We start from the raw sequence: 15,795 nt of genomic DNA on the forward strand, positions 1-15,795 counted from the left end.
AAGTGGCTTTAGCTTCTCAGTGCTCTGCTCTAACCCGCTGCGCCACCAGGGAGGGCCCTCCAAATTCATTTTATATTCTGCTTCTAGCTAACTACTTTCCTCTTTAAAATGCCTTACTTTTTGTCAACCTTGGGCAGAGCTGGAGGGAGCTACGTTATATTTTGTTAAAGTACCCCCAAAAGACTTAAGTACCCAGTGAATTACTCAGTAACTATGAATCAGCAATAATAAGGTCTATTTTAAAAACCAAAAGTTTCACAGGGCACATAAATAAAAATAGAGTACTATAAATATAATTGCAAGCCTCCCACTACCTAACAAGAGTTCTTTAAATTGTTCTCTCTGAGAGAAGACATTGAAAATGTGCTGATAATTTTGAAAAGCATTGAAAAGGATCAATAGGCTAGGAAATAAGAAGAAAAAAAGTTGCTGGTTTTTTTTTAAACCTGGCACTATAGTGGATGTGCCAGTGAAGTACACATTTTCTTAACAAATATGGTTACTTATAAATGCACTGTACTACTAAAGTACACATTTTTAGAACAGTCCTGTATGTACTAGGTAGACCATGCATTTTCCTATTCATATATATATATATATATACCTATAATAAAGCATAAATTATAAATAGGCACAGTATAAGAGTAACAATAATAAAACAGAAGAATTATAACCATATACCATAAGAAAAGTTATCTGAATACGACATCTCCTCTCAAAATATCTTATATAGTACATAACATTTTCAGACCTTGCGGACTGCAGGTAACTAAACCTCAAATAAAGGGGGACTAATGTAACACAAAAAGTAAAAGCATCACAGAACACCAGTCTCATCTTGAAGCAGGTGCACAAAGCTGTATGACCTATTTTACATATGTATATCCATTCATGGTCAACACTATTTGTGGTCATCCTATGGAAGAAAACCCAAAATTAGCAGGCAGTAGGAACTGCACTACATTTAGCTGTGCTGCAGCTAAATAAAGCATTCTTCATCTACTTCACTTGCTGCAGTCCCCAGCTCAGATCATTTGTAGCAAAGTAAAACTGAAAATCTACCAGCTATTCATTAAGTAAGGAATATCAAAGAAAAAAATTTAACCACATTAGACAGGTATTTAATTCAGCTCTATTCAATGACCTGTGTGAGAAACTATGAGCTGGAGAGAAAGTTGGATAGACTTGTTCTTGATAAGTTCAGGTAATGGTACTCTTCAAAGAACACAGACTTCATCTGTGAACTATTTCAGAGATAAAATGGCATACAGCCAGAGCAAATCAAACTTTTTAAGATTCCTTCAACCCCTGACTATGGATATCACCTTCTAAAATATATCAAGTATAAAAGAGGTTATAAGCAAAATCTAGAGAGCAGCAAAGAAAGTCATTCCTGTAACACTGTAATTATGGAATACATCCCAGAATCTTTCCCCAAGATAATCAGAGAAGTCTCTAGTATCAAATGGAACCCAAGGAAGGGTCACAAGACAATGACTTAAAAAAAGATCTAGGAGCTCCAGCCACTGGATCAGATTTTAATCATCCATGACAACAACTTCAACACACTCACTCTCTTCAAGAATAACTAGAGCTCACTCACACAATGTGCACTTAAATCACCACTGTAAAGCCTTAGTTATTTCCTGTATTCTTACTGGGATAAGGGCTATTATAAAAGGTCATTTTCCCATGCTAACTTTCTATGATTTCTCTGTTATGTAAACCCATGTACATATTCATCCTTAAGCTTGAAAAAATGCTTAATACCTTAAAACAAAGCAGAATACTGTGACATGAGTGGAAAATTTCTATCCCACAACAATAGAACAGATAAGTGAATCCTACTCAAATGTCTCACATTTAATCATTAATAAGCACTGTATCATCCTCAATAAAATTACTTGATATTTCAATTTTAGTTACCTCTTTCTGTATGCCTTAAAAAGTTCCTTTTCATTAGCTAAGTACAATAAGGACATTCTTTAGTAAAACTAAGCCTTTGTGCTCACTTCGTCAGCATATATACTAAAATTGGAACAATACAGAAAAGATTAGCATGGCCCCTACACAAGGATGACACACAAATTCATGAAGCGTTCCATATTTTTGTTTACTGCTGCTTTATTCACAATTGGAAAGACATGGAAACACCCCAAATGCCCAAAAATGGATGACAGGATTATAAAGATGTAGTACATATACACAATGGAATATTACTCAATAACCAAAAAAAAGAAATACGTGTCTTTTGCAGCAACATGGATGGAGCTGGAAAAGATCATGCTTAGTGAAATAAGCCAGAAAGAAAAGGAAAAATACCAGATGGCTTCTCTCATAGCAGGAATATAACGGAACAGGTGAGAAAATAATGATAATGATGAACAGCTATATACCAGAGACATTTTGTGGGGGTGGAGTGGGGAATGGGATCAAAAACAGTGGGGAGAGGGAAATGCACTGGACACTGGTGATGGCACATGGGTGATTTGGTGATGGAAAACCCAAGGGGATTGCAACTGAGATGGAAAAATGCACAAAAATATGTAAAAATAAACTATTATAAATTTTTTAAAATGAGAAAAAAAAAACTAAGCCTTAATAAATTCACAAGTATATTGAAGGTGTTTTATCATCATAAAACTGTGAAAGACAGTAGTTACCTCTACCCATAGGTCAATTGTGAAAACTGTCAAGCTGGTTTTCAACCCACAAAAAAGTAGTATTATATTAGCAAAATAAAACAACACATTTCTGTGTGCAAATATTTATAGTCAATTGCAGTTTCAATTGAAAAATTCCTAGGACTATAATTTTCTGATGCTATAACATGAAATTTGAATATTGTGTTTTCCATTTGGAAAGTTACAAAAGAAAAAAAAACTGGTATCTGTTCATTAAAAGAAAGGTACATTCATGTTTTGATGATAGTTTCCCCACCTACACATGGATTTTAAATTCCACCCCCAACTAGTCATTTGCAGCCATACAATATTAATCTATTGAGAGTTTTTATAATGCTCTTTCTACAAACTGGCCACACTTCCATTGCCATAATTTTGCAAAACAGCATAGACAAATCACTATTGTACTTTTAAAGCTGATATAAACATCTTCAGCCTAAGAAAACCAAAACTATAATAAAAAAATTTTCTGCAACTACTGATTTTACTTTTCTAGTAACAAACATAAAATGTCTCATCATGATGAAGGCTAAAGCATATAACTACAGAAGCTGGGTGGGTTTTCTACAGTATTCCCCAAAGGGAAAATATGAGACTACTTTATGATCTGCCAACCCTAACTGGGAAGTTTAAAATGAATTGACAAAAACTATATTACTAAATATCTATTTAAAAATTAAAAGGGACGGCCCTCCCTGGTGGCGCAGCGGGTTAAAGCACAGCACTGAGAATCTAAAGCCTCTTCCGCATGAGTTCTATTCCCGCCTGCCCCGGAGGTGACCACATGGCATGGCAGACCTCTCCTGACCTGCCCGCTGCTCCCCTCAGCAGTGTACTTTGTAGATCTGCCTGTTCTGCTCCCCACTCTGTCTCTGGTGAAGCCTCTCGCTGCCCCTGAGCCTCTGGCCTGTACCCCAGTTCTGTATGAACAAATAAATAAATCTTAAAAAAAAAAAAAAAATTAAAAGGGACATTCCTGAAGTAATCATGCTGACCTAAATTTGTCCAGCTAAGGCCAAGAACAAAGAAACATTTATGAAGCTGATATTCAGTTCACTAGTCTACCTTCCCAAATTTTGAACTGCTGAAAACAAATCTTTCACAGTTTTTTTATTGTTAATTGGATTTTACAATGCATCATGTTTGCAGTAATATAGAGCGCAACAAAATAAATTAACATGATAAAATGTAGAAATGTCAAAATGGCACCAATTAGTGTAACAGTGGTAAGTCTATCTAAGATTTCAAAAATAATTTATAAATTGGGCTTTTAAGAATCCACATTCTCTAAGTGAATGACTAAATCATTTAGCTTATTTCTTGAAGGACTTATGATCAGTCTGACAACACAAAAAAAGTATTCATTTCAGGCTTTTCATGAGCTGCAATATCTCATCTTTACCAGAAAATCTATTTAATGTCAGCCAATTTGCAAACACAAAAGTTAACACTACAGCTTCAGTAAAACAAGAAAAGAAATTAAAGTTAAATATTTATGTTGGCATAGACTGAACAAACTACTTAGGAAAAGACTGACACCAACAGTTCCATTTTGCCATCACTCATGTGCTGCATGTACCAGTTTCACATTACTTTAATCAAGAGAGAGACATAATGAATTTATCATTTAAAGTACCCAAGTTCACTATTCCATCTTTGTGAAAATTTGACATCTTGGCTTGTATCACATTCACAAACTAAGTTAATATTTTCATGAAAGAAAAAACTAAGTGGGTGCTTGTAATATAAGATGGCTGAGATCAATTTTATCAATAGATCTTTGTTTTCTTAAAATGTTTGGGAGACTCTTTACTGTCTTAACAATTAGTCAGAACTTAAAGTATAACTGACTCCAATAGCTAAACACAAATAAAAGCACCATAAATAGCAGACAACTAACTTTTAATAACAAAAATGCTTCTATTATCTAAATCATTGACAAATTAAAATCAGCATCAAAATACAAACATTATTCCACCTCTTAGTTCAATTAAAAGGAAAATTATTTTACCTAAAAGCATTTTTTTTTCAGAAAAATAAACAATTGTTCGAATTTCTCATTTTTCACTGATAACATTTCCTTGCTCTTAAACCTTTATATTTGATAGCTTGGTTTTTGTTTTGCTGCTTTTTTTTTTTCAACATGCTAGTTTGTAAGAAAATGTAATGACAAGACTAGTAAATATTAAAGATTTACTCAAAAAAAATTACTTTGTCCTACTAACAGCAGTGAAAACTGGGAAAAGAACATAATATTTGAGGGTTTTTTTAATACTTTAAGACAAATACAATAAAAATCTGAAAAGAAAATAATTTTTAGTTTTTCTAACACAAATGTATACTTTCCATTATATACTCCCAATCCACCGCACATTTAATATAAAGAGATGATGATGAAATAACTTTTGATCACATATTATGTGCCAGGAATCATACTTCTACTAAATGCATTACGGATAACAACAATTTTGTAACAGAGATTATTCATAGCATATCTTTCTGGTTAAGTACATATGGGGAGGTTGAGACACAATTCACTCAAATTCACAAGTCTGTGACTGAACTGAGATTCAAAACTAAACTGCATGGCTCCATACCTGTTTTTTGGAATTATTATACTAGCTACATATGAAGTACATATGGTACAGGGCACAATATCTGACACCCAGGAACAACTGAATAAAAGTATAACTATCATCATACTACTAAAGTGTCCTTTACTTACTCTGTGATAATTCAGGATTTCCTCTCAGATTCATCATCTTCGGGACTGAAGGGCCATACACATCCACATCCAACAAACCAACAGCCTTTGACTGAAAGAAAACATTATTTGCCAGATTATTCCTAGTCCTCACCAAAGATAAGGCACAAAGCAACACTAAGTCTGACTACAGTAACCACAATAAGCAAAATGTTCCAAAATGATGACCTAAACTTTCAAACAAAACAACATTAAGGTAAAAGAGCACAAATTGCTTAAAATAAGTACTTTTTCATTGTTTTACTTATTTCTTCTGGATAACAGTAGAAAAATCCACTGCGTATGTTTTACACACTGTGGTTCAGATCTTCCAAACTGACTCACAAATAGGCTGTGGCCTTTTTGATCTCAACACAAATTACACTCTCACAATATTAAATAATGATTTATAATGACAAATAAAACACTAGGGAGATGGAGAATTAATATTTGGAAAGCCCATCTAGCATACCAAATATCAAGTAGGGGTAATTGGGAGGGGTGGAAATCACAGAAACAGACCATAATAAAGCAAGATCTGATGTAGACCTGGTAGGGAGATGCTAGAGAATAGTGGCAGACATAGCACAGAGATAACCTAATATGTGAAAGTCAAAGTTAAATATGCAAGATATTCTGGAGAATCCATAAACAACTAAAATCATTTTTCTTTGATGATCTATCCTTGTGATATCCCAGGTCTATCCCAGGGCAGACTCTCTTGACTGGTCTCATCTAGTCAAGGAAAGGAAAACAAAATTCCCTATTAACAAATATGTCTTTTTTTCTTCTCCCCCTCACCTCTTTCTCTTTAGCAAATTAGTCTGTTACTAGTTTTCCTCATATGCAAAAACAAAATGCTATTTTTAGCTATAGGTGTTTAAATTATGTTTCACCAAAATTGATGACTCTTCCCTCTCTACCTATATCCTGGCAAGACAAAACTCAATCTCAAAAAAAAAAAATTTTTTTTCACTAAACAATCCTTCATTTTGCATGTTATCTACCTATCTCCAGATTCAAAATTATTTCTTATACTTCATATTTTCAAGTCTAGAATTCAGCATTATTCAAAAGATGCCAAATAAAATTTCATTTGTTTGTCAGGATTTACTCCATTATTTTTTAATTGGTTCCTATTCTAAATGTATAAATAGTCTCTCAACTTAAATTTCCAGACAGTTTTACAGTATAGGAAAATAAATAAGCTAAGTAGGGTGACTATAAAATAATATATGCAGCTGGGTGTCTAAATAGCTTAATTTTATAAATTCTTTCCACCTAATTCCTCCTAAAATTATTATATTTAGTCAAGAAATCTCCAATTAGGATTTTCCTTATCTTTAATTCAGCCAGGTTCAAAAGAAAGATCACTACAAAAGTATCGCAAAATATCTAACAGATTAAAAAAATTATTACTAATAAATAAATAAAAATAACTATAAATTCACTATTTTGAAGTATGACTATATCTTTAATGTCACCATAAATTTAATCTAATATTGTTGGTACCTAATATTATTCTCCTTTTTCTAACTTTCCTGCAGTGCTCAAAATATAGCAGATGACATAAAACAAGACAGATCAAAGCCAAAGACAGCATTTAGATTATTTGACTTGCTTCTTTATAATTCATAACACCCTGTGAAAGCTGTAAAAGGTGGCAGAATTATTCAGTGATTATACTGTTTCATTACTATTGCATGCAAGCTTCAATTTGAAAGCCTACAAGTCCTTTTTGTGTGTGTGTTAGATTTCAAAAGCAGCAACAGCAGTTTTGATATCGCTTTGTTCTTCCAACAAGATTTATACTAAAGACGATTGTGAAGTTCATGACATGTTTCTTTTATCCATGTTGTCTGCTAATAGATGCCATCAAAAGAGAATCTCACAGCAGCCCAACCCCATTATTTGTAAGTAAACATTCATTCAGGTACTCCTTTCCCTCGAAGTATCTAGATTTAAGAATCCCATGATTCTCTGCACACTCTTTTCAATTAGTCTTGGATGGCAATTGGAATTTACTCAATGTAGAATTGAATCAAGTCCCTTCTTTTTCTGCCTACCTTGAGTCAAACATTCCAACCATTTAATAAAAGAAAAATTTCTTAATTGTATTAGTGAAAATTAAGCAAAAATCAGTCAGAAAACTAAGAGATGTATAGTGTGTACATGTGGATATATACTGTTTACTATGTGTCCCTGACTAGAATGTTCATTCCATTAGGGTAAGGGTTTTTGTATGTTCTGATCACTTCTGCACCTAGAACTAAGGATAACAGGCAGTCATGAAAATAATTTGTTCTATCCCAAGAAATTGTGACACAGTATATCCGGACTAGGGTCCAACAAATTGCATTTATAACACACTGGGGTATATGACAACCACAACATGAAAAACTAATATAGACAACTGAGGAAAGAGATAGATATAAATTTTGCTATGTGGGCCCAAGCTTTAGAACTAACAGTATAATGGTAAGAACAATCAATAGTAATCAACTGAGACACTGAAAAGGTTGGGCTTTTTCTGTTGTTGTTTTTTTTAATTTTAAGAACAGGTATCATTCTGGCACATGAATACATACTCACATATTGAATGGAATATGTGTGTTTTAATTATTCATTATTTATCTGAAATTTATGCCCCTTAGCCACATAGTCTACCATCTACACCTCATCTCCTTCAAATCTGTGCTGAAGTGTCATCATTTTCATGGACTTGCCCATTTTATATTTAAAGTCCATCCTCACACTCAAACACTTCCTCTCCCCCATCCCAAACTACTTTTAAGCATAGTATTTAACTTAATTATGTTTATGATCTATTTATTATAAAACCCACAGGAGCAAAAATACTCCCAAGCACCTAATGAAATAAGTATTAAATAAGTATGTGTTGAATGAGTAGATGAATGATTAATGAGTGAATCAACAAACCTTCATTTGTTCCTCCGTGTAGTATCAGGATTGGTTACTATAAAACCCCTAAGATGCCCTTTTAAGCTTTAACATTCAATGATTTCATCAAATTCTTTCTCTTAATACTTCTACAATTATACTTTAAGTTACAGGGCTCAAAATTATATAATATATACAAGGTTAAAAAACACACTGGTGGCACAGTGGGTTAAAGTGAAGCACTATAAGCTAGCTGCAGCCACTTCAGTGCAAGTTCAATCCTTGACATTGGAAGTAATCCACACGGCACAGCAAACCTCTCCTGTCTCACCTGCTGCTCCCCTCAGGAGTGTACTTCATCAATCTGCTTGTTCTTATCCCCATTCTGGTGAATCCTCTCACCACCTCTCACCTGTACCCCAGTTCTGTATGCATTAATAAAAAGATCTTTAAAAAAATATTGGCATTAAAGAAAGGATCATAAATTTCCTTGCAGTCTAGTTTTCCCCAAGAAAATGTTTTGTTGATCTCAACTCTAGAAAAAAGGAATTTCATGGAAGAAAATCTAGTGTAGGGGCCTTCCTGGTAGTGCAAGGGGTTAAGACTCAGTACGGTCAAGTTATCGCTAGTCACTGCAACATGATTTCTATCCCTGGCCAGGGAACTGACCCACATGGTGCAACAAACCTCTCCTGTCTGCCCACTGCTCCTCTCAGCAGTGTATTTCAGTTGATCTGCCTGTTCTGCTCCCCACTCTGTCTCTGGTGAATTCTCTCAATCACGCACCTCTGGCCCATACCCAAGTTCTTGTATACATAAATTAAAAAATCTTTAGAAAAAAAAAGCTAGTATAAAGGAGTAAAGGATGGCTGCTATAAAAAGAAGATACCTAAACTTTTGATAGCATATGCTACCTAAATCTCTGAAAACTAAAGTCACAACATGGTATTAAAGGATTCCTTAAAACTAGGGCAATTTTTAAACCTGTCCACTAGTAAAAATAGACTCAATATGGTTCCAAATAAAAAGACTACATAGGAGTTTCAAGGGTGTGTGTGTGTGAGTGTGTATGTTCACAGAGCAGGAAAGGCAGTATCTTCAACAAGAAGTGATTCCCTTGAGGTCCACATTTTCATCTACTGTTAAAAGATACAAATTACAGGTAAAGCAACTAGGATTAAGAAAAGAAAACCTCAAATCCTTGACCTTAAAATATTAATGCCTTTGGCCCTCCCTGGTGGCGCAGCGGGTTAAAGCACTGCACTAAGAAGCTAAAGCCACTTCCGCATGAGTTCGATTCCTGCCTGCCCCGGAGGAGACCACATGGCGAGGCAGACCTCTCCTGACCCACCCACTGCTCCCCTCTGCAGTGTACTTCGTCGATCTGCCTGTTCTGCTCCCCACTCTGTCTCTGGTGAGGCCTCTCGCCACCCCTGAGCTTCTGGCCTGTACCCCAGTTCTGTATGAATAAATAAAATAAATCTTTAAAAAAAAATATTAATGCCTTTAAGTCTTCAAACATAGAAAAAAATTAGGAAGATTTTTCTGCATAAAATGATACTTCTTGACACTAACCCCTTACGATAATAGTCATTTTATGTGTTACATTAACCACTTTTTTGCTAGAACCTATGGACTTTGATTCCTACCCAAACTGGGTGAAGTATTACAACGAAGATAGTGAAAACCACATCAATTCCTTCAGAATGTCCTTAATGAAACTGCAATGCAGGGGAAAGTATTTATAATTCTGATAGCAGCTCTTCCAAAGTAAAACAATGCAGCAATCACAGGAACTGGATATGAACAGAGCACCTGACCCACATTCCAGGCTTAAAATCACAGGAGCCAAGCAGCTCTAAAATCCATTCTTCATATGCCCTCAACTATCTTCCTCTCAGTGACTCTCTGAACACTGCCCTACTGAGGGTTAAGGGTCCTCGTTATCCCTCAAGGGGATATGTTAGAAGAATAATTTACTGAGGACAAAAATTGAGAGAGGAAAATGAATTGATGAAGTCAAGTTAGGGAGAAGGGGTGAATAAGAAAAAAAATAGACTGTATATGAGAAAGATCTGGGTAACTTCTTATTGGACAGAATCAGATAATGAAATTCGAAGAATGTGCAATAATAGCTTGGCCACTAAGATGTTGCAAATGAAAGGGAACTAAGGAAGAACATACTAAATGTAAAATTAGGCTAACTGTTTTCTTTCTAACTCTTAATGAAATTCAGCAATTCCCATGACCAAAGTGAGAGAATGAATTACTGGCAGAAACCTGCACTTTACTAAGAGAAATTTAAAAGGTAGGCCAAAGGGTACTGAGGAAGAAAACTCTAGCCAATCAGTTTCTTTAAAGCTATTGAAAACAAAGTTATTACTGCTCCTAACTGGAAATCAAAAAGCATAAAGCTTTCTACCTAAAACCACACAGATAATAAAGGAAGAAACTAGTTTGGAACTATTTGCCTCTCTGAAGATTATCTTAAATACACATTCTATCATGTTGGCATGTGTGTCTGTGAGCTTATGAAGAAGGAAGAGCAAGTAATGAAAAACTTACTGAATTAGTAATTTCACTAACTTAAATCCAATCAGATAGGCTTTCTGGTCTACCTTTAACATGCTGCTACACATTTACACATTTAATTTTACACATTTAATTGAAAAAATAATACTTTTCCTTTCCTTTTAATACTTGACACAAATCCCTCCTTCAGTATACTAAGCTACCCTTATAAAAGATGCCAGAGAGGAAGACATATGTCTGCAGTCAAGACTGTTAATATACACTGGTGGTTACCTATAAGCAAGCATTAATATGTATATTTTCAATGAAATATATGAACCTTGAGAATTAGATAATATACCTAATCACAGAAAAGGTCTCAGGTATAAAAAGAGTACATAAGAGTTTTTAATCTGTATGATCATACAATCATCAGTGAAATAAACAACAGTACTATGCTGAAACATATATATAACTATACAACAAATTAAAGCTAAATTTCAAAAGCATGAAAATTCCCCAAGGTACCCATCTATCTTACCTACAAAACAAAAATATTAATACCTAAATTCAAGTATGTTGTATTTGAGTAATTAATTTCTGTTAAATACTGATTGCAATATATAGTATCTTTTAAACAGCTCAGGTATACATTGATATAATACTGTAAAGTAATAAGTTAATAGCACATTTTTCCCAAATATTAACACTTCACTAAAACTCAAAAATACTAAAGGTATAACAGAATACATAGGAAACACAGGATTTGCTTCACTTAATAGGTACTTAGAGCTGTTACTAACTTCACCAAACTTCAGTTTTATTACCTATAAAATAATGATTAAGAAGACATGTACCTTAAGAATTTTTGTAAGATTAAAGAGCAGTGTGACTCTATAAAACGTTAATAGCTAACAGACATATAGAACTATAATGCCAGGCACTTCCTAAACACTTTACATAGGTAAGCTTATTTAATCTTCACAACAACCTTATGAGATAGGTGTATAATAATCCTGATGTAAATGTTAAAGTACAGAAAGGTAAGTAATTTGCCGAAGATCAGACAGCACAAGTGTAAAAACTGAGAAAGGAGCCCAAAGCAACATACCTTCAGAGTCCACAATTAATCACAACAGATTGACTCTCTCCAATAAGAAAAATTAAATCAAATTCCCAGCTCAAAATTAAGTACTCAAAGTAACCTCCTGCTAACAAGACCTTTTATGAACTGAAATAGGAGAAATAGAACATTCAGTCTCAGCAAGTAGTTATTTGCCACACAAGTCAACAATCCAAAGGACACTTCATGTCAGGAGTATAACGTTAGGTACCAACAATATTAGATTAAGTTTATGGTAATATTAAAGATATAGTCTCTTTATTTCAATTAAGTCTGCACAACATTTGCTATTATCATTGTATTTCACTGAGCTATGAGAGGTCCAGTGCCTGACCCAAGTCCACATAGGTATTAAGTGAAGAGCTAGGATTCAAATTGATGTGTGCCTGAAACCAAAGTCCATGCTTCGCTACCAAATACCCAAAACTAGCCATGTATCAGAATTACCTGGGGAGCTTGTTCATAAAATTGATGGCCAAATCCTAGAAGTAAAAATATCAATTCCCAGAGATTATGACTTATTTAACAAGCTCCCCAGGTGATTCTAATGCAGCAAGCTGGCACTGGGCCTAGAACAGCACTTAAAAACCATCATACCACATCCCATTGCATCCACCATGTTCCAACAGGTTTACTGATTAGAAGGTGAGATTATATAGGGCCCTAGTTATTGAATTTTAAACTCAAGTAAGTGTGAATAGAGCAAGCACTGAATTCTATTTCAGATTGGGAAGTACATTTTGGCAAGTGGAATCACCACGTATTCATTCATCACTGAAACATGCAGTAATCTTAATTTCTTCTTCCCTTCTAATCTCTTAAATCTTTCTTATCCTTTGCCTTTTGACTACTAATTTGAGGATATTACTATCTATGGACACTACTAGTTGCTACTCACAGTACCATCTACTGTTATTACCCCTTGTTTTCATAGGCAGAGCTCAACTCCCAATAAAAAGCAAGTAAGTCAGATACTCCAACTTTCCCAGCCTCCCTTGCAGCTAAGCCTAGTCATCAAAGTTAAGGAATGCCTGCCAAAAAGCTTTTTCTTCCGCTTTATGATTACCCAATACAGCCATCTTTGACCTTAAGGATTAAACCAAGACAAATGTAGAAAATGCAACCCCAGAGACCAGATAGTTAGGTTGTTTTTTAACCAACTGTGTAACTTCCAGAATTCTTACTATGAAAATAATAAACCCCTACTTTTAAGTACATTTAATTGACAAGTGAAGAATTGTGGACATTGTAACGCCTCCCTGGCCTCTGGTCCATTTCTAATTTGTTCTTCATCCCTATAAATCACGCCTTTAAAAAGCAGAGATTTTTATGATGAACTATATACTATTAGAAAGATTTCTAGGCCCTCCCTGGTGACGCAGCAGGTTAAAGCACTGCACTGAGAATCTAAAGCCGCTTCCTCATGAGTTCAATTCCCGCCTGCCCCAGAGGTGACCACATGGCGTGGCAGACCTCTCCTGACCCGCCTGCTGCTCCCCTCAGCAGTGCATTTCGTCCATCTGCCTGTTCTGCTCCCCACTCTGTCTCTGGTGAAGCCTCTCACCGCCCCTGAGCCTCTGGCCTGCACCCCAGTTCTGTACGCACAAATAAATAAATCTTTATAAAAAAAGAAAGAAAGAAAGATTTCTAATGTATCCTATTGATTCCAGTAGGATAATCTCCTTATATGCTATTATCCAGTAGGATAATCTCCTATATGCATCTAGTCTATCTTCAGCAGGATTCTCCACAATCTTTTGATCCCCATATTATACCATATACTATAGCCATGAAGACTACTTCTCATACTAAACATCTTATAACTTCCTACTATCGTGACTTTTCACATAGTTCCTTCAACTTATAATTCTCTTCTTTTCTTCTATTTTTCTACCTGCTCAAAATTCTACCTAATCTTCAAAGTGCTGATTCTTTTTAAAGCTAGAATTAATTTCTCTCCAATCTGTTATTAACATACTCTGTTTATAACCACCAACTGTTGCACTTGCCACATTCTTTTTTACATGTAAATAAATGTGTCTCTATCTCCCCCACAAGACTAGAGGCTTTGTGAAGGTGGCACTTATTGAAAACGCAGTGTCTGCTACAGGATGGTCCTTGGATTGTTCAACTGAATCTGTCCATAACTACTTAAGACATGCTAAACTATGCTCTTAGAAACCACAAGCAGTGAAGATTATATTTTAAAGGAAAAAAAAAAACTGTAACAAATCTTTGGGGGTTTGTGAAAATAACTTTGTGTGGCACCTCAAGACCTTTTTGAACTTAAGGTATAAAATAAAATCTTTTCACAGTTAACTGCTAAATGAGAACAAAAGATAATAAAAAGCCATAAATACTTAAAACATTTGTATGCCAATTAAAATAATCTTTTATCACTAAAACTTCTGAAATCATACGTTAGTCAGTAAACTGCTCAGCTTTCATTTCATTATCATTTTAATCCAACAGAAACATTGTTAGGAAATATAATGAAAACCACAACAACAACAACAAAACACTTTATATTCACCAGGATGATTATTATCAAAAAGGTAAGTAAGGATGTATTAGAATCTTACAAATGGGGCCCTCCCTGGTGGCGGAGTACGGTTAAAGCACTGCACTGGGAAGCTTAAGCCACTTCCACATGAGTTCGATCCCCACCTGCCTCAGAGGAGATCCAGACAGTGTGGCAGACCTCTCCTGACCCGCCTGCTGCTCCCTTCAGCAGTGTACTTCATCGATCTGCCTGTTTTGCTCCCCCCTCTGTCCTTGGTGAATCCTCTCACCCTCCACACCTCTGGCCTGTACCCCAATTCTGTATGAATAAATAAATCTTAAAAAAAAAAAAGAATCTTACAAATGGATGGTAGAGATATAAAATGGCAAACTTTGGAAAACTGGTTGTTCCTCAAATGGTTAAACATAAAAGTGTCATATAACCAAACAACTCCATTGTTAGGTACATCACTAAGAGAACTAAAAACAAATATCTACACAAAAATTGTACCTGACTATTCACAGCAGTATTATTCATAAAGTACAGAAAATGGAAACAACTCAACTGTCCATCAAATGATGAAATGGATAAATTAAATGTGGTATATCCATAAATGGAATATTATCCAGCAATTAAAGAAGTGAAACATGCTACAACACAGATGAGCCATAAAACATTATGTTGCATGAAGGATGCATATACTGTATGATCCTATTTATATGACATGTCCAAAGGAGACAAATCTATACAAACATAAAGTAGATTAGTAGTTGCCTAGGCTGAGGTACACTGAGAGGTTAAGGAATGATGGCTAAGTGGTAAAGGGTTTCTTTGTTTGGGCTAATTAAAATGTTCTAAAACCAATGGTGATAGATACAAAATTCTGTGAATACAGAAGAACTATTGAATTGTACATCTCAAATGGATGAATTATACAGCAAGTTAAATATAGCTCAATAAAATCATTTTTAAAAACTGCTAAAATACCAGTCAATTAAAACTATTAAGCAAAGACATATACTACGTTTACCCTAAGTAAAATAGTATAGACTAAAAGTATTGTACTTTTCTATCTTGACCAAAAGTTGTTAGGAAAAGTTCAACACATATGCTCAACTTTCACAATCAGGGATAGCTCTACTATATAGAAAACATGAATTTACGCATTTATATGAATTTAGGAACATTATTTCCCAAGTGCATGTATCTAACTTCTACTCAGTTGTACAATCAAGAAACCTCAAAGAGAGGTCATCTCTGACTCCTTACTCTCCATATCCAATCAATCAAGACATACCAATTTTGTCTTTCTCTACTTGCACTGCTACCA

General features: G+C 34.8%; 1 protein-coding gene across 3 annotated transcripts in view; it reads right to left on the reverse strand.

Annotated features, from left to right (window-relative positions):
* The window catches only part of NUBPL (nucleotide binding protein-like), a 167,620-nt gene that overhangs the window by 113,732 nt on the left and 38,093 nt on the right, over nt 1–15,795 (reverse strand). For 2 of the 3 annotated variants that reach the window (XM_012724416.1, XM_004682112.2), the window contains exon 4: nt 5,410–5,500. In XM_012724416.1, coding sequence (XP_012579870.1) covers nt 5,410–5,500 — 91 coding nt within the window. Of the gene's footprint in view, nt 1–5,409; nt 5,501–15,795 lie in introns of those variants that run through there. The other variant, XM_012724417.1, reaches the window with a different exon arrangement.

This window comes from Condylura cristata, unplaced genomic scaffold, assembly GCF_000260355.1.
Source record: "Condylura cristata isolate star-nosed mole 26May11 unplaced genomic scaffold, ConCri1.0 scaffold00013, whole genome shotgun sequence".
In the NCBI taxonomy this organism is placed as follows: Eukaryota; Metazoa; Chordata; class Mammalia; order Eulipotyphla; family Talpidae; genus Condylura; species Condylura cristata.